The following is a 19113-nucleotide window of genomic DNA, read 5'->3' as shown; positions in this document are numbered from 1 at the left end:
GGAACAGTGCCCTAAATTTCCTCTGGGACACCATCCCACCCCTGCTGTAAGCCCTGTTATTTTAGACCATCCGTTTCCAGACCACTGGGGTTGATGCAGGGATAGCCACAGGACCCAATTTAGACTGATGTCCACCAGGCTCAGGACTTTCAGTCATACTGTTAGAAGAAGAGAAATTCTCTTGGCTGGACTTGAACTCAGGAGGGCATTAGCCTGGAGCTCTGACCATCACTGCAACTTCCAAATGAGCCAGCCCCGCAGGTGTAAAGATGGAAATGAAGCAAAGTCTAAGTGACACTGTTTAAGCCCCTGGATCACACAGCTTTTGGACTTCTCAGTTATGTGGCTCAACCTTTTCCCTTTGGCTTAAATCAGTTTGAGCAGGGAGTTTCTATCTTACAGCCCCAAGAGGCCTGATGCAGGATGGTGGTGTTTCCTTCCCTGGCCACTTGGTTTTCTATGAGAACAATGCATTGATTCAGCTCTAGAAGGATGGGAACCTACTGGAAAAGACCCCAACATGAACAGGATTCTCAGAAAGCAGGCAGGACCTGGCTTGGATCATCCATCAGCTCAGACAACAGAGACTCCAAGGCAGTCCCTCCTCTTGAGCCCTCAGGAATGGTGAACTGCAACCAGCTACCTTAAGTGTAGGGGAAACAAAATCCAGAAAGGTTAAGTGACTTGCCCCAAATGACTCAGCTAACATGCTGTCATCAGTTCCACTTGATCTCAGAATCCGCACTCTTTTCACTAGACCAGATAAGGCACTAGTAGCTGCTGGGTCACGGAGAGGGAAACGGGGCCTTCTAGGGGAACAAAGCAAGCCACAGTCACTGCTAAAGCCAACCAAATCTTTATTAGTCTCTGCAGCAGAACTAATGGAGCCCCCATTTACAGGGAGCTTTAGTGGGCTAGTCTGGCTACCAGGCAGGGATGTTAGCATTTCTATTGGTGATTGGGATAGAAAGGGGGAAGAGACTGGAAGGGGACCAAAGGGGGAGACTGCTGGACCACCTCAGGGCAGGCACAGATGGGGCTTCCTGGGCTGGTGTAAAGGTGGATCAGGCCCCAGAGAAGAACACTGCCATCTCCCTCAGAATGAAGGATGAGACAAAGTCTGAGAGGGTGACAGTCACAGCTACAAAAAGGGGGCCGAGCTCCTGGTATGAGAGCCATTTCCGGACGGAGGCAGTTTTCTGGGGCTAGAAGTCTCAAATAGAACTCACCTGTTCCCCAACGAGGGGCCCCAAGGTTCAGCTCAATTATTATCATGGGTACCAGCCAGGAAGCTGGTTGTGGGCAGGGGTGTTTTGGGTATGGACATATGTCAATATTCACAAAACAGGCAATATATTATAGATGCAATCATGAAACTTCCCTCCAGGGAACGTTCACATCTCCCCTTTCACCCAGGAAGCTCCTTATCTAGAAGGCCCACCATGGTCTGATCCTGGCCTCCACCGCAGGCCAGATGAACTCCCATTTAATTCCTTGGACATGCCATGATGTTCACGGCTCTGCACACTTGCCAATAACTGTTCTTCCAGCCTACCTGCCTTGCTCTCTGCCCCACCTGTCCCTGTCAAAGGACTGATAACTCTGCAGCTTTGTCAAGTTCTTGTTTACTCCTGTTCTCCCCACCAGGCCTCGAGCTCCCTGACGAGAGAGCAGAGAGCCCGATTCATGTCGTGTCTACCGAACTCGAAGCCAAATGAAGTCGTATTTGCTGTGCCCTGGTGTGTTTAGAGGAAATGTATCCATAAATGCCTATAACAGATTTGGGGGTGTCTGGCAGTAGATGTGAAGACTTCAAGCGACATTTGTACCTGGGATGATAGCTTCTTCCCATGTGGGGAGTGAGGGTAGGGAGTGGGGGGAATGGTCCAAAACCGGAAGGAGCTAATGGAGAGGAGAGGGCCAAAGTGGGACAGGGCTTGGATGGTAGAGAGCGGGGTCCAGGAGGAAGAAAAGTCTAGCAGTCCAAGCGCAGGGGCCAGTGCTGCAGGTCCCAGGGCTCAGAACCAGCAGGGCGACCACATGAGCGAGCCAAGCGCCGCCCCAGTGGCGGCTCCCGCAAGCATGCCCATGGCCAGAGGGGCGCCGGTGCTGTAGCAGGGATCCTCCCGCACTATCACGTGCGTCACGCCGGGGCCTGCAGAGTGAGACAGCCCATGAGGGTCAGCGACTTAGGAGGGAGTAGAGTGATCTTCGCACCCTTCCTGCATCACTCCAGCCCAACCCAGTGTAAGGTGCCGAGCCCACTCTTCTGCTCCCCAGTCAAAGGAACAGATCTAGACGCAGGAAGAGCTCCACTTCACGGCTCCCAGGCCTTGGATCTGCTGCGGATGTCCCGGAACCTACGGGTCCACTACGGCACGCTAGGGCGGAGCAGCGAAGAAACCCTGAGATCGCTAAACACAACCACCAGGCACCTAACGGTTCCCAACCGCCAGGCGTTCCCAACCGCCAGGCCCCAGAGCTGGGAGGAGGCAGCCGTTCCCGCAGTAGCCACCAGGGGCCACTACCGGCTCAGGAATGGGTACTGCCGACCGTAGGGCTGAGAAGCCAGTCTGGAGGGGTGAGGTCAGCTCGGGACAAACACTGGTCCCAGGGCTCTCCCAGTCTCAGGATGGAGAGGGGCTTGCAGAGGGTTCTACCTGGGAAAATCCGTGCACGCTAAAAGGATGAAGCCTGGTCCAAAACTGACGGACCGTGGGCTGGGCCCAGTGCTGAATCGGCGCGGGATCAAGGCAAGCCCCGGGGCACGCTGAAGACTTACCTGCGTAGGGCGGTCCGTAGTAGCTGCGGACATACGTGGCTTCGTGTGCGTTGGGGGGCACCACCTCGTAGTAGTCTTGGTACGGGCTGTAGACACGCACCTGGGGAATCCAGCCACGTCAGGTGCCCAGGAACTCCCTGGCCTGGGTTTGGTCCCCTACCCACACGCCGGGCTCAGGCCTCTCTGGGATGCATGGAGCCGCCTCCCCAAGTTTAGAAATGGGCCTCCAGCCATTAGGAAGCTATTGGAGAAAGGCCCTGCCTTCCCCACAAGGTCCACGGTCCTTGTCCTCTAAAACTTCCGCCCTACATCCAGCTCCCAGTGACGCCCATTCTCCTACTCTGGCCTCCCATCTAGCTCAAAAAATTCTCTATGGCTCCCAACTTCTCCTCATAGATAGTCTAATATTCGCTAGCAGCTCTACAATGATGCCACTTGGAAAGACCCAGTTCTACTAGTCACAAGGAGGGGAACATGGCTAAGCCCCAACCCAGGAAATAAACAGGGGTTGGAGAGGAAGAAGGGAAAGGAAGGATAGGGATGGGAAGTAACTAAAATACAGTTAAGCATCTTTTAAACAACAGGGATACAGTCTAAGAAATGTGTCCTTAGGCAATTTTAGTATGTGAATATCATAGAGTGTACTTACACAAACCTAGATGGCACACACCTAGAGTATGTGGTATATCCTATTGCTCCTAGCCTACAAACCTGTTCAGCAGGCTACTGCCCTGAATACTGTAGGCAAGTGTAACACATTGGTAAGTATTTGTTATCTAACTAATCATATATAAACGTAGAAAATGTAATGCATTGCCCTATGACATTATGATGGCTACAACATCACTAGGTGATAGGAAATTTTCAGCTCCATTACAATCTTATGGAACCACCATCGTATATGTGGTCCATCACTGACCCAAAATTGTTAGGCTGCACTAGACTGTAACGATTATTGAGCACCTACTAAGTACCAGGTCCTGAAGGAAGTAATCAAATGTGTTACCGCCTCTAATCCTTAAAGCAGTTATTAGCTCCACATGACCGTAGGGTAGGGGACTGAGGCTCAGGGAATGGTCAGTGTTCTCTCTGGAATGCACTCCCTGCCCTCCCCTCTCTCCCATTAGATTTCTGCCAACCCTTCAAAGCCTAGCTTAACAGTCACCCACTCCACTCCAGGAAACTCTCCTGGTCTCAGGAAGAATGATTTTTTTTTTCCCCTGAAATCTCTGGAACTTGCTTGTGCCTCTTGTTGCTATCCTTTCTCCTGGCCTTTCTTGCAGCCCAAATGTGAGCTGCTTATAGGCAAGGACTCTGATTTGTTTGTGTCACCGGCAGGGCCTAGTGCATATCAGGAACCAAGAACTATGTGCTGAATTAAATGGACGCTCCAAACCCCTCATTTTACCCATGGGGGAGCAGACCTGGAGAGCGGTCAGGATCCCCTTCTCTTCTGGATCTTTCCACTTAGCCTCCCTCCACCCTGTGTCTCTCTCTAACTGGGATTCACACCTGAACAGTCCAGCTCCCCTTAGAAGTCCAGGTGTCTCAGACACCACTCATCTCAAGGTGATTGCAGCATTTCTCCATCTGCTAAAACTGTTGCTCTTCCCATAAATCCATTTTTCTTTTTTTTTTTTTTTTTCTGAGACAGAGTTTCATTTTTGTTGTCTAGGCTGGAGTGCAATGACACTGTATCAGCTCACTGCAACCTCTACCTCCTGGATTCAAGCAATTCTCCTGCCTCAGCCTCCCAGGTAACTGAGATTACAAGTTCCTGCCACCACGACTGGCTAATTTTTTTGTATTTTTAGTAGAGACAGGGTTTCACCATGTTGGCCAGGCTGGTCTTGAACTCCTGACCTCAGGTGATCTGCCTGCCTCAGCCTCCCAAAGTACCCAGCCCCATAAATGCTTCTCTCAATACATGCCATCACCATGCACTCAAATCAAGAAAGGCTAGGCACAGTGGCTTACGCCTGTAATCCCAGCACTTTGGGAGGCCGAGGCGGGAGGATTGCTTGAATGCAGGAGTTCAAGACCAGTCTGGGCAACATCGCAAACACATGGCTCTACAAAAAATTAAAAAATTAGCTGAGTGTGGTGATGCATGCCCGTGGACCCAGCTATTCGGGAAACTGAGGCAGAAGGCTCCTTTGAGCCCAGGAGATAGAGGCTGCAGTGAGCAGTGTTTGCACGACTGCACTCCAGCCTCGGCAACAGAGGGAGATCCTGTCTCAAAAAAAAAAAAAAACTGGCCGGGCGCAGTGGCTCAAGCCTGTAATCCCAGCACTTTGGGAGGCCGAGGCGGGCGGATCACGAGGTCAGGAGATCGAGACCATCCTGGCTAACATGGTGAAACCCCGTCTCTACTAAAAAAAATACAAAAAACTAGCCAGGCGAGGTGGCGGGCGCCTGTAGTCCCAGCTACTCGGGAGGCTGGGGCAGGAGAATGGCGTAAACCCGGGAGGCAGAGCTTGCAGTGAGCCGAGATCCGGCCACTGCACTCCAGCCTGTGCAGCAGAGCGAGACTCCGTCTCAAAAAAAAAAAAAAAAAAAAAAAGGAGAAAGAAGGAAAGAAAGCAGGTTGTTGCCCTTGTCTTGTCTTCATACATTCACTTTCCACACAACAGCCAACAGTTCTCGTGATTTTATCTTCTAAATATGTTCTTCTGTCCATTCTTTTGGTCAATTCCAAGAGAACAGGCCACTGGTTTTAGCAACTTGGAAGTTGTGAGTGACCTTGAAAAAACTTTTCAGAGGAGTTGCTGAGTAGGAAAAGCCAAGTTATGGAGGGTTGAAGAAAGGCTGAGAGGTGAAGGATGCAATCCCCATGTCATGACATCTCTTTCAAGAAGTTTGGTGGTAAGGGGAAGGTCTCCAAGCACACCTTGTGATTTCTTTTTTTTTTTTTTTTTTTTTGAGACGGAGTCTCGCTCTGTCGCCCAGGCTGGAGTGCAGTGGCGCAATCTCGGCTCACTGCAAGCTCCGCCTCCCGGGTTCACGCCATTCTCCTGCCTCAGCCTCCCGAGTAGCTGGGACTACAGGCGCCCGCCACTGCGCCCGGCTAATTTTTTCTATTTTTAGTAGAGACGGGGTTTCACCATGGTCTCGATCTCCTGACCTTGTGATCCGCCCGCCTCGGCCTTCCAAAGTGCTGGGATTACAGGCGTGAGCCACCGCGCCCGGCCATACACCTTGTGATTTCAAGTCTCCATGCCATTTTCCTTTGATAGGGATGAGCTTCTCACCTCATTCAACTACCCAGGCTGTCTTCCAGATTCAACTCAATCATCACTCTTCCTGAACCTCAGGTTCTGTGGGGCCCCATCTGGATACCCACAGCCCTTGGATGTCCCTGCATTACAGCACCGATCATGCTGTCTTCCCGTTGTGTCCCTGTGTCTCTCCCATCAGATCTGGAGACGCCTGTGAGGGCAGAGACTGGGTCTAATCAGATCTGACTAGAATGTGGCAGGTACCTAATGTTTATTGAACTCATTCCAGTGAATCAAATACAGGGCCAGATTGGAACTAAGGTTGCCCAACTCTGAGTTCAGTTTCAAGTCAGGGAAAACAAATAGTCCCAAGACAATGCAAGAGGCTCAGACGAGCAATGCTGTAGGTCAGTGAACTCTCCGGTGCTCCCTCCCCATCAGTGATCCAATACAGATTTCTGGTAGGCAGTGCCAGAATCCGGGCTCCAGGCCCAAAAGGGGCTAGAGGGATTTAAGCACTCAGGTCCAATTTTATTGGTGGGGAAGTTGAGATCCAGAGCCTCCACCTTGCCCTGCTGCTACGCAGTAAGCCAGTGGCCTTGGGAGGCCCTGGAGAGGGTGGAGCACCCCATGTCCCTCTAGGGCACCTGTTTTTACTCTCCAGGTCTGGGAGGCCCAGAAGTAAACTCCTGTAAGTCACCTGGCAACAAGTAGGGACAGCCCAGAGACCCATGGGCAGAACCTGAGGGTTTGAACCTGCCTCTCCCTCTCCAGAGGCCCAGCTACTTTGTGGGTACAACCAGTGTTGACCAATCAGGGGGTCGCATGCAAATGACTCCCCTTAGCCGAGCTGTTGTGTTATTAGGTTTATAGTCTGTTAAATCCTAGTTTTTGGCTTCCCCACTTTAAACAAACTTGTATGCTAGTTTGGGCATGGAGAATACCTCAGAACGATGGGCTGGGAGTCCCAGACCTGCCACTGATGAGTTGAGTGATCTTGATCAAGTTAGGTAACCTCTCCAAGCCTCTGAGGATCTAACAGTGCCACATCTATACAACTTGGTGGCCCAAGCACTTCTAGGCTTAGTGATTCTGCATATCAGAGTCATCAGGAGACTTTTTTTTTTTTTTTTGAGATGGAGTCTTGCTTTGTTGCCCAGGCTGGAGTGCAGTGGTGCAGTGGGGCAATCTTGGCTCACTGCAACCACCTCCACCTCTTGAGTTCAAGCCATTCTCCTGCCTCAGCCTCCCGAATATCTGGGATTACAGGCACCCACCACCACATCTTGCTAATTTTTTACTTTTAGTAGAGACAGAATTTCACCATGTTGGCTAGGCTGGTCTCGAACTCCTGACCTCAAGAGATCCGCCCACCTTAGCCTCAAAATGCTGGGATCACAGGCGTCAGCCACCAGGCCCGGCCAGAAGACAGGTTTAAACTACAGGTTTCCTAGGCCTAGGCCCCATGCCAGATTAGAACATCCAGAGGTCTGGGCGACAGAGCGAGACTCCGTCTCAAAAAAAAAAAAAAAAAAGAACATCCAGAGGTAGAACTTGTTGTTAGTGCTTGTAAGTTCCTAAGCAATCCTGATACATAGCCACACTGAGCACCACTGTGTAAGAAGAGCTCAGAGTTGACTGTAAGATCACAGGTACTCTCACTCAAGACCCCTCCCGCCACCCACCCCATGCCAGGCCCTGTGCTGAGCACTGGGGACAGAGAAAAGATTCAGGCTCAGATCCTGCCTTCAAGAAACATCCAGGTTGAGGGGAGACAGATCTAGACTAAATTATTTGACTATGTAGTAGTATTGCTATAACAGAGGTTTTTCACTCCCTCCTTCCTTCCTTTGCTATCTCAGTGAACATTCCCTGAGCCCCACTGTGTGAGAAGGGTCAGCACAGACTCCCCATCACCGAGCACTAAGTGAGCATGTGCCATTTGCCTAGCCTTGTGCCAAGCTCCATAGAGGCAGCGCAGTCAGGCCTTGTCCTTGCCTTGGAGGAAGTTCTAGGCCTCATGGAAGACGACACAGACCAGAATAAACCAGTTCTGAAACCAGGCAGAATGAAGAAAGCACTAAGCCTTAGTGCCACTAGGCTGTGGGAGGGAATGACGATGGCTGGTGGTCTAGGAGGTCCCCACCGAGTAGGTGGCAGGCAGCCTCTGAGGTGAGCCTTACAGGACGGGTGTCAGTCTGTCCGGTGAATGAGGAAACTGCAGTCTCGCCAGCAGCGGGAACAGCATGTGCGAAGGCTGGCAGAGGGGAAAGGTCTGGTGTGGCTGGGGGGCAGAGGGTACAGCAGAGCCGTTGGTTTTTGTCCCGTGGGTGATAGGGAGCCATGGAATGTTTGTCACAGGGAAGGGATGGACTGGGCCTGGTTTTGGAGGCTCATCCTGGTGGCCAGTGTGGAGGCAGGGAGGGCTGAGCCAGCACTTACCCAGATCCGCCTCTCAACCTTACAGGGGCTCCACAAGCGGGTCACACACCTGACCTTGGAGCAAACCCGGCGGCTCCTGGGAGGGACGGTTGCTCCAGCTGGGGCCTGCTCAAGCCACAGAAACCCAAGAAGGGGGAGGGAGGGAGGGGGTGTCAGAGGCCCTCTACGCCTAAAGACACTCAGAGCTCTTTCCAGACCCTACCAGAGCCCTCCGCCAGCTGGGTTGTGGCAGGGAGCGTCCTCTTTCTCCTCAGCTCATGGTAACAGGGGAGGCTCAGAGAAGGCTGACGACTGCCAAAGTTACGCAGAAAAGAAGGACAAGTAGTCCCTTCCCAGAATTAGCCCACCTTCCCCTATTTCATGCTGCTGGGGCTCCCAGTCTCCAGGGAGGACAGGGCAACTCCCATCTATCCTCTAGCCTACCTGGTTCACTTTACCCCAGCCTCGTCCCTAGCTGTGCCCCCAGGCCCTGTGTTCCCAGTAAAGCTGGTGTTAGGGGCTCCTGGAGCCTCCACCTGGAGTGAGGTATGAACTCCAGCATGTCAGAGGACAAAGGGCAGGTCATTCCCACACAGGCTACAGAGAGAAACCCATAAACACAGAGGTGAACACACAGAAACAGGCAGACACAGGCACAAACACACCCGACTCAAATTAGCCCGGGCCCAGAGGGATGTGTATATGTGCAGCAGTGGGAGGTAGAATAGAGGCCAGGGCAGAGAGAAGGGACAGCAGAGCCACAGGAGATGGACAGGCAGAGAAGAGCGAGGCCGCTTCATAGAGTCACAGAGTGCAGACGGTCGCCTTTGCTTCCTTCCCTTCACCTCTCTGTGGTGGAACTGATTCGCCCTACATAAAGAGGCTTCGGAGCTCCAAGCCAGGGGAGCCCGACCTGGGTCCCTCCACCCTGCAGACTACTGCGGTAGCCTCCTTACTCCCAGCTTCCTCCAATTCACCTGCCACTTGGGAGCCTGAGTCTGCCCCCAAAAATCTGACCACAGCCCTCCCAGTTGAATGCCCTTTATTGCTCCCCTACAGGCCTCAGGGAAAGTCCATTTCCTCCAACTGGACTTTGAGGGCCATCATGAGCTGGCCCTGGTGACCTCAGAGGTCATCTCTCCTGTTTCATTCCCCTCATGAATTGCTCTCCAGCCAGGCAGACTCTGGGCCCTTAGATGCACACGTATGTGCACACGCACTTGTACACTCACACATGCACACACCACTTCTCTGTCTCTGCTCATGCAGTTACTTCTGCAGATAATGTCCTCCTCTCAAAATCTCACTGACCTAGGTTCCATGATAGGCTTTTCCACTGACTTAAGACTATAAGCTTTGGACAAGTCACCTCCCGTCTCTGAACCTTGGCTTCCTTATCTGTAAAATGGGACTGATAATGCCAATCCCTACCCAGCTGCCCTGCCAGGGTTATTGGAAGATGAAATGATGTCACTGGTGCCAGGGGCTTAGCATAATGCCTGGCGCTCAGCAGGTGGATGCCTGAGGAGGTTTCTAAATGCATCCAGGTCTCCCCTGCTGCTTCCCAATGGACTTTCTCTGTAGGTGAGAGGGGGCTCCATTGTGCCACACAGAGAAAGAGCAAGCACAGATTCTGGAGTCAGGCAGATGGGGGTGGAGGCCAAGCTGGGCCTTGGGCGGCTCTTCAAACGGCCACTTCCATCAGTCACAAGCTCTGTTGACTCCAAATCCTAAATACATCCTGTACTCATCAGCCTGTCTCGGCCAGCAAGGCCTTAGTCCAGATCTCCAGTCTGTTGCTGGGACACCGTCTCAGCCTCCTAAGTGGCCTCTGGGTGTCTACAGTTACCCTCTACAATCCATTCTGTACCTACCAGCCAGATTATCTTTTTTTTCCTTTTCTCTATAATAAAATTTCAGTAACTGACAGACTACCTTTTTTTTTTTTTTTTTTTTAATGCCCCAACGTTACAACAATTATCTTTTTAAAAATATAAATCGAGCCTGATCTGATCATGCCATCCCTCTGTTCAAAAACTTGTCATGGCTCCCTGGTGCTCTTAGCAGAAACCAATCCTTCATACAGCCCACAAGGCCTGGTCGTGCCAACCCTCCTTCCCCCCTTACCTACTCACTCCCTAAGCACCAGCCACCCCAGCTGTCCTCCTACTCAACTTGCCAACGTCCTAACCTCTCTCAGAGCATTTGCACATGCTGATCCCTTTGCCTGGAATACTGTTCCCTTTACTCCTTCCCCACGCCTTTCACCCAGTCAATTTCTGTTTATCCTTCAGTTCTCGGTTTAAGCCTTGCTTGAACTACCACCTGGATGAAAGGGCCAGACACTGCAAATCTCTGTCAGAGCCGTTATACTGTTGAAATGGCATAATTAATTAGTTATTCCATGTCTGGCTCCTCACTAGGCTGAGTCCAGGTGGGCAGAGCCCACATCTCCTTGGTTCACCTCTGATCCCTGGCACTTGACACAGCGCCTGGCCCATAGTAGCAGCTCAGTAAATATTTGTTGTGTGGATGAATGAGCTTCAGTCTTATCATCTACAGAGACAGAACAATAACCCCAACCTCACAGGACTGTTGTGAGGAGCAGGTGGAATGATACCTGCACCACACCTGACACATAATAGTTGCTCGATAAAAGACAGTTCCTTTTCCCCAGCTCGCGTGCCACTCCCTCCAGCAAGTCTCCATGGAGGCTTCTCTCTCTCCTCTGAGCACCAGTTGGCTGTCCCTTATCCTTTCCCACTTGGGACTCAGGCATTAGAGTTTGCACAAACCTATCCACATGAGACTGAGAACTTCTGGTAGGTGGAGACCGAGTCTGAATCACTCATGATTCCATGGCACACGGAGGTGGTGGGGAAAGGGGGAGAGAACAGGGAACTCACCGGGGTGGAGTTCGCCTCCAGCAGCGCTGTCTTCCATGCTCTGCAAAGCAAATCCCACCAGACCATGAGGGGGGAGTTTGGGGGTAGGTGAATTGGGCTCCCACATTTTAGACTCTCCTCTCCAACCCAGCCCCAGTCTCTCATGAAAGGAGAGATCTCTTGTCTCCCTCAGGAAGACAAAAGTGACCCCTCCCCTGCCCAGTCACATGGATGGAGCACTAAGTTAGGCTAATTCATTCTTCTCATCCCCTCTAGAAGTTCCAGTTTCCTCATCTATATAGTGGATGGTTGGGCTTGGGTGGTCTCTCAGGGGATGTCAGAATCTGACACTCCTGGGTGGGTGCTCTAGCCACAGCCCCCCTCCACATCCCAAATCTACAAACAAAACAGTTCCCCAAAGCTCTGACCCCAGAGCTCCAGGAAGGCCCAGCAGACACGGGACAATTGGGCCTTTGTTGGTTGCCATGGCACCTGGCTGGGTTGGACAAGGCGGCTCTGTGCTGTCTGCCTGGAGCTCAGCTTCCCCCACTCCCACACACCCATCTCTTTCACTCTCCTCCAGCGCAAAGGCCATGTACCCCTCAGCCAGAGGGTAGGAAGGGACGGAATGTGAGCGAGCGGATGGCGCCTGCGGAGGACACACCCAGGCTGGCCGCATGGATATGCATCTGACATTGGGGTGCCCCTGCCTGGGACGCAGCTGACTGCCTTTGTAGGCAGGTCCGGGGCTACCCCTCAGACCAGAGTCCCCCACCAGGGCATCTTCTAAGAAGACAGCAAGGGTGCCACTAGGCTGCTCTGCTGCTTTGCATCACCCTCAGGTGAGGGCTCACCTCAGAGGCTGCTAAAGACCAGGAACCAGACACCCGAGGCAGGTGTGCACACCTCCCCCTCGGCAATCCTGAGTTCACCATAGACCACATGAGGAGTTCACTGTGTGCCAGGCCAGTCACCACGGACCCTTCAAATCCACTCTACCCACCTCCAATGAGATACCCTTGCTGACTGGCCTTAGTGCCCTCTTCCTACGGTCAGAGAACCAGAAGGCCCAATGAGAAGGGCGCACATGGTAACTTTCCCCAAGATTCCACCCCATCCTCTCCTGGGAGTGACTCACAGGGCATCATCCCTGGTCTCTGCACAGAGGTGCAGGCGGCCGCCTTCCCGTAGGTTCACAGTTAGCAGGCCATCTCGGCTCCGGCCCTCTGGGGGCTGCACATCTGGAAGCAGACAAATATGGGTTTCCACAGGCGCAAGCCCCAGGTCCCCCCAGTAAACCAGGAATAGGAATAGGAATTGACTTCTTTGGGCTCTGTTTACTGGCCACTGCCAGCCTCCTCTGATCCCATATACTCTCTGAGGGATTCTACTCTACGCTTCTAACCTTTCCAACCTTTCCATGCTGACGCTTCCCTCAGCACGCCTCCCAGTTACCCGGTTAGAACTGTGGCCTGGGCCTTGGTGGAGGAATGTGGAGATTTGCTGTGATCCTGGGCCACTTCGCTTCTCTGGGTCTCCTAATTTCATTTCATCTTCATCCAGTACCGAGCGCCTGGAGGGCAGGAACTGTGCCTGGCTCACCTCTGAGACACAGCACAGAGGAGAAAGGCACTAAAGGACTGATTTCCTTTTCTTTCTTTTTCTTTTTTTTCTTTTGAGACAGGGTCTAGCTCTGTCCCCCAGGCTGTAGTACAGTGCCATAAACACTCTGCAACCTCTGCCTCCTAGGCTCAAGCAATCCTCCCACGTGAGCCTCTTAAGTAGCTGGGACTACAGGCACACACTACCACACCTGGCTAATTTTTGTTTGTTTTTGTTTTGGTAGAGACGGGGTTTTGCCATGTTGCCCAGGCTGGTCTTGAACTCTAGACTCAAGTAATCTACATGCCTCGGCCTCTCAAAGTACTGGGATCATAGCTTACTGCAGCCTTGAATTCCTGGGCTCAAGCAATTCTCCTGCCTCGGCCTCCCCAGTAGCCATATGCGACCACATCTCACCAATTTTTTTTTTTTTTAGAGACAGGGTCTCACTATGTTGCCCGGGCTGGTCTAGAACTCCTGGCCTCAAGTGATCCTCCCACTTCAGCCACCCAAAGTGCTGAAATTATAGGCATGAGCCACCACACACAGCCAAGGACCTATTTCTTAACTCACACCAAACTGAATTGGAGTTCACAGAGGCTCAGAAGCAATGTCTGTGAAATGCCTCTGAAAGCTGCAAAGAGGCTTCCAACAGCAGGTGTTCTCAGAGACAGTGGGAGGGCTCTGCCCACAGTCACGGTGCCACAGAGGAAGGGACTTCTGCTCACCATGGCACTCTTGGCCGATCTTTATGTCACGGACATTGAAGTGGATGAGCACACGGTCCTCCTCGTCCTGAGCTGTCTCATCGTGGTAGTATCCCAGGGTCCCGTCCAGCCACAGGGCAAACCAGTTCCGCTTCCAGCGGCGGAGGATGGAGCCTGTACAATATTCCAGATGCACTAGGCAGGCCGATCCCAGAGCCTGCTGGGGATAGGAGCCCCAGACAGACTCCCAAGTCCCCTCAGCCTCAGTCCCTAGTGTTATAACCACCTTTTTTTTGTCTATCTACCCCCTGAAATGAGGGCAGGACCTCTGTCTGTCCTCTCTGTCTTGTTCACCTCCTGCCTCCCATTGGCTCTGACGCATAGTAGAAGCTCGAGTCATACGTGTGCTGAACAGGGAAATGAGTGACTGGGCCCATTACTTGGAAGCTGCTAAGGCCACGTCCCAGGTCTCTTCAAGGGCAAAGACCTCTCCCTACCTTGAGCCTCTATCTTCTCTCTCTCTCTCTCATTTTTCACTTTGTTCTGTACCTCATTCTGTGTCCAGCCCAGGGCTGGGGGACTGTGGACACACAGAGGGTCAAACCCAGCCCCCCTGGGGTTAGGGGACTGTGGATACACAGAGGGTCAAACCCAGCCCCCTGTCCTTGAGGAGCTCACAGACTGGGACCAGTCTGGGGTCAGGGAGTGGGAAGACCCACAGATAAAGACAGTTCTGTTCTAAGGAGATCACTGTAAGACGCCGTGAAAACCAAGGAAGAAGCCTCTAATCCAGCTTGACGCTATCGCAGGGGCAGGGGTGGGGGCCAGAGGAAAAGCCAGAGAAGTCTCCTCAGACAGAGGCCCATCTGAGATGGTCGTGAGGAACAAGTAGAAGTTTAAACCACGTAGTCGGGAATGGGAAGGACCTTCAGGCAGAGGGAAGAGTGTGGACAAACGAGGGAAGGATGAAAAGGTCCTGGCTTCTTGGGAGAAGGGTTCCCTGTGGCAAGCCCAGTAAGCCACTTCCCTTACCCTGCCCCAGGACCAGGGGCCCAGGATCACTCACTCTGTCTCCACAGCCAGCCGCCCCTCACTAGGGCCATTTCTTCAAAAGGACTTTCCAGGGTGGAGTCAGGCGGGATCTGTCAGAGGAGCCACAGGAGACACAGGCCTCAGCAGCAGCTCCCTGGAGAGAAGCCCCCAGCCCTGCCGTCCCCGGGGAGCCACCCAGGAAATGTTTGAGGGAGGGTTAGTAAACAAACAAGGGCCAGGCAGCCTCGGCCTCCTCCCCATTCTCTGCTTAGGAAGAGAATGGGAGCACTGTCACTGTGGGGTCAGCAGGGCAGCCGTTGGTGTGGGGTTGGGGGTGGGGACCAGGAGCCTGGATTCCAGCCTCAGCTTCATAACTTTGGCCACATCCCTCCTCCCCGGCCCTCTGTCCTGGTCTGTTTCTAAATCTGTAGAAGTGTGTCTGCGAGGCAGGCAGAAGCTGGAGGGAGGAGCTGGCTAGCTCAGTCAGTGGAGCATGAGACTCTTAAAGTATTAGAAACCTTGGGATTCTGTAATGTGGAAGTGCAGAATATTAGAATCACGGCAATGGAAAGGCTCCCTCCCATTTGGACCCCACTAGAGCTGTTTACAAAGTGCTTAACAGAGGAGTTCAACAGCAGCTGTGATGGACCGAGCACTCTGTCTGGGTACCCCCTCTCAGTGCTTTCATCTATTATCTCATTTAAGCCTCCCTGCAGTCCTTATTATTCCTATTTCAGAGATGGGGAAACGGGGGCTGGAGAGGTCCAGTCAGTTGCACAGGGCCACTTGATCAGTAAGCAATGGAGCCCAGACTCACACCCAGCAGTCCTGGCTTCAAACCGTTATGCCAGCAGGAGCTTTGAGAACTTCCAATGCCAGGCCACACTCCGTAACAATTAAATCAGAATGTCTGAGGGCAGGAGGCAAGCCCTGGTACTCTTCAAAGATCCTCAGATGATTCCAATGTACAGCTAAGTTTGGACGTCACCGAACATACTACTCCCTCCTCTTGTCCCCATTATAACCCTGTTAGGAAGGGAATCTTTACTTCTATATTACAGATGGACAAACTGAGGGTCCGCAAATGACTCATCCATTTATGTGATGGAGCTTGCACTGGAATCCAGGTAGGTGCCCTCTGTTCCTGAGGGCGACTCACTTGCCAGCGGGTGCCTCCGCCCCTCCCCCACCTGCTCACACCTGTTGCTGCGCAACAAGGGCTGGCACACCTGGGCTGGAAGGCCCGGCCTTGTCCTCTTGCCACTCCCTCCCGTCTCCACGATCTTGACACAGATCAGACAAGAGGGCCAGGTGCAGACTCCTTTTCCAGCCCTCCCCTTGATGCACCCACCTTGTCTACACCTGTTGCGGATGTTGCTGCCAAACCGGCCGCTACTCGACGCTGCTGCCACCCAACCCGCTGCGCCTGCGCTTTGTGCGCCCGGGAGAGCCAGGGGCATTTCTCTCCTCCGGCAGCGTCTGGGAGCCCAGTTGCCCCCCGGGCCCCGCCCTCCGGACCTGCCCACCCCCAGGGAGGGGGCGTGACGTGAGAGATGCTGACCCGAGGCATGCTGGGACTTGTAGTCTACCCCTCTAGAGCAGCCTCGCCTGCAATTTTACTTTTCTATTAAGACATTTGTTCACTCATTTATCATGAAATACTTTTTCTTAAGAATCAGTGAACTCAGTTCCTAGAAAAAAAGAAAAAGTAAAGTTGCAAGGAGAAGCCAGGCTCCTAGTTTTGCATGTTTTTTTGATGCTTCCCCTTTCCATCCTCAGCTTCCAGTCTAGTGAGGGAGATTACATGGAAACACACAATTGGATCACAGCGTGTGATTTAACAATGGAAAAGATGAGCCTAACTTTTCCCAAGGGGTTCAGGAAGGCTTCCCAGAGGAGGCCGAAAGGGGCATTGGAGGATGAGTGGCAGTTTCCTAGGGCGACCCAAAAGGTCCCCTATGAATACTGTCAGGATGTTGAAGAGAGCCCAGCATTTCCGTGTGTCTAGAACATAGAGAGCAGGGGTGGGGAGCGCATGGGGAGTGGCAGGCGATAGAGCTGCAGGGTTTGCAAAGAAATAGCACAGGGGCCTTGCACGACAGGCGGAGAGCTTGGATGTTAGGACGTAGTGACTGGAGCTGGGGGTGGGAGTTTCAAGATGAGGAGGGAGGTGTGTGATTAGGGGGTCGTAAAGGCCCCTCTAGGGCACAGTAAAGAATGGATTGGAGGGGGCCCACCTGGAGAAGGAAGACTTTCTCTATCTCACCTCGGACTGTGATCATTTCCTTCAATAGCTCAGCCCCGCAAACCCTCACCTACCAGGAGCCACAGGATGTCATTCAGAGACCGGAGGCTGTCAGGGCCTAAAAGACTTCTGTCCCGTTCCCTGTGTGGCAAGCGTGCCCACCCTGACCTGGGCCCTTCCTCCTGTCCCAGAGAACTCTTCCTTACCGGGGCTGCAGGGCTCATGGTTCCTGGGCGGCAAGGGCAGCATTTCCCAGAAGGCTCCCGTAGCGGGGCATTTCCCTGAGCGCCTTAGAGATAAGGGGATCAGGAAGGTGCTACCAAGTGGGAGGCTGGAGGGGGGAGGCAAGGAGGGAGTGCACAGATCCCAAGGAAGGTCGCCCTCTTTTTCAAGGCTCCTCTCAGCCTTTCCAACTGATGGCTCTGACCCTAGATTCACTGGTCATCCCTGGTTCAGAAGTGGTCTTGGCTCAGCTTCGCCGAGGTTCCTGGGGTGGGATGGGGTCGAGGTTGCGGGGGAGGACAGGAACGGGGCCGGTAGTACTCCCTAGGTTGGGGGCGGGGCTACATCTTCATTTTCCGGCCTGGCAGGACAGCGCCCATCACCCCAGTCCTGGCTGCGCAGTCTGGCTCTTTAAGCCTTCCTCTCTTGCTCCTGAGTCTCTGTAATCCTGACCTCGAGCTACCCGCGCGCTTCGGCCCTTTGTGCCGTGCGTGCCCTGCTGAGGGATTCGCCATGGCCAATCCTATTAACCACTGAGCTCATCCCCTCTTAGCCGACCCAAGAACCAGCTCTCCCAAACCGCGTTTTCATCTCTGTGCCTTTCACTCACTCTCTGGCTCCTGGAACGTCCCAGCCCCAGCTTGTCCTAGCTAAATTTTCCACCTCCACAGGAGAAGGAAGAAAGGAAGGAGTGGGAGGGGGAAAGAGGGAAGGAAAGAGATATGGAAGGAAGGAAACAGAGAAGGAGGAAAGAAGGGAAGGGAAAGGGGAAGGCAGGCAGGCAGGGCTGCAGCTGGCCTCAGAGGATCTGCACCTGGGTCCTGCCCCGACCCAGCCTCTCTCCAGCTCTCCCTGCTCCCCTCCCCAATGGGCAGTGAGGCATCCTTCATGTCAGGGGGCGGGGATGGTGCAATCATCTCCTAGATTTCATTCTCCGGATTTAGCAACCAAATGAAAAAGGAAGATTCTCCAGCAGCAGTGGAGACTTCAGGGGAAGACTCTTCCCCCCACTTCCCAAAGAGCGGGCACTATGACAAGAAAAAGGAGAAAGGACGTGGCAAACTAAAACCAGACACCACTACGGAATCTAAATGTAGCCGGACTTGGCCCATGTCTCTAAATGTTGGTCAGTGACCCTCTTTGAGAAACCAATAAAAAAGTGTAGGCTCTCCTCAGGAAAAAGTCTGCATATCATTCCTGGGAGTTCACAGACCTCTGAAGCCATGATAGTCATGGTTGGATTGTTTTTAATCTCCAGAGCTGTGTAGATGGGAGGAGAGTGTGAATTGACCAGTGAGAGGTATGACAGTATGTCAGCAATTCCAGCCGCAGCAGTCCTGGCTGTGAGACTTTATCTGTTTGTTTAATCAGCTAAAACTTATTGAGACTAATAAGCCAACAAGTAACTTTTACATTTCTTTATGGCTGTGGTGCACAGAACCATTGGCAGAGAGGAAAAGATTTTGCCATTTCAAGTGTCCCTGGTGAAAGAACAGCCCACAGAGATTATACATTGTTTAGGAAATAATGGACTGGCTCATCAAATTCAAATTTACTACTTACATTTTCTAGAGAGTATAATATAATGAGAATAAGGTATATTATCTTTATTTAAAAAAACTTGACGTTTTTATCAAGATGCAATTTGAGCAAAAGTGCTTATGAAAATATTTTAAAATGATAATTTTAGTGAGATATAATTCACCTACTGGCCGGGCGCGGTGGCTCAACCCTGTAATCCCAGCACTTTGGGAGGCCGAGGCGGGTGGATCACGAGGTCAGGAGATCGAGACCATCCTGGCTAACACGGTGAAACCCCGTCTCTACTAAAAATACAAAAAACTAGCCGGGCGTGGTGGCGGGCGCCTGTAGTCCCAGCTACTCGGAGGCTGAGGCAGGAGAATGGCGTAAACCCGGGAGGCGGAGCTTGCAGTGAGCCGAGATCGCGCCACTGCACTCCAGCCTGGGTGACACAGCGAGACTCCGTCTCAAAAAAAAA

The 19113-nt window shown here is 52.6% G+C and overlaps 1 protein-coding gene across 5 annotated transcripts; it reads right to left on the bottom strand.

Annotated features, from left to right (window-relative positions):
• Positions 1-835: 835 nt before the first annotated feature.
• On the bottom strand, positions 836-17542 carry PLEKHB1 (pleckstrin homology domain containing B1). Of its 5 annotated transcripts, none has more exons than XM_025358357.1 (8): positions 17099-17542; positions 14682-14757; positions 13637-13789; positions 12445-12547; positions 11328-11367; positions 8443-8547; positions 2783-2882; positions 836-2155 (listed from the first exon to the last, which is right to left on the bottom strand). In XM_025358357.1, the coding sequence occupies exons 1-8, from the start codon at positions 17114-17116 to the stop codon at positions 2019-2021; spliced, it is 732 nt and encodes a 243-aa protein (XP_025214142.1). In that variant the 5' UTR covers positions 17117-17542; the 3' UTR covers positions 836-2018. The 5 variants fall into 5 exon arrangements, with proteins under 5 accessions (XP_025214142.1, XP_025214140.1, XP_025214143.1 ...); XM_025358355.1 differs by lacking the exon at positions 17099-17542 and adding an exon at positions 15999-16469; XM_025358358.1 differs by lacking the exon at positions 8443-8547.
• Between the last annotated feature and the right edge of the window lie 1571 nt (positions 17543-19113).

This window comes from Theropithecus gelada, chromosome 14 (genome assembly GCF_003255815.1).
Source record: "Theropithecus gelada isolate Dixy chromosome 14, Tgel_1.0, whole genome shotgun sequence".
NCBI lineage: Eukaryota > Metazoa > Chordata > Mammalia > Primates > Cercopithecidae > Theropithecus > Theropithecus gelada.
Note: the sequence above shows the minus strand (reverse complement) of the source record. Positions and strands in the feature narration are given on the sequence as shown.

What these genes read in the sequence shown, in the direction of transcription:
- PLEKHB1 (XM_025358355.1), bottom strand. Translation starts at nt 16,217, where the DNA reads ATGCCTCGGGTCAGCATCTCTCACGTCACGCCCCCTCCCTGGGGGTGG. An exon ending in CCGCAACAGGTGTAGACAAG is followed by an intron (nt 14,758 to 15,998) that starts GTGGGTGCATCA and finishes CTCCTCTGACAG; the next exon opens with ATCCCGCCTGACTCCACCCT. An exon ending in AGGTTGAGAGGCGGATCTGG is followed by an intron (nt 2,883 to 8,442) that starts GTAAGTGCTGGC and finishes TGGATTCCCCAG; the next exon opens with GTGCGTGTCTACAGCCCGTA.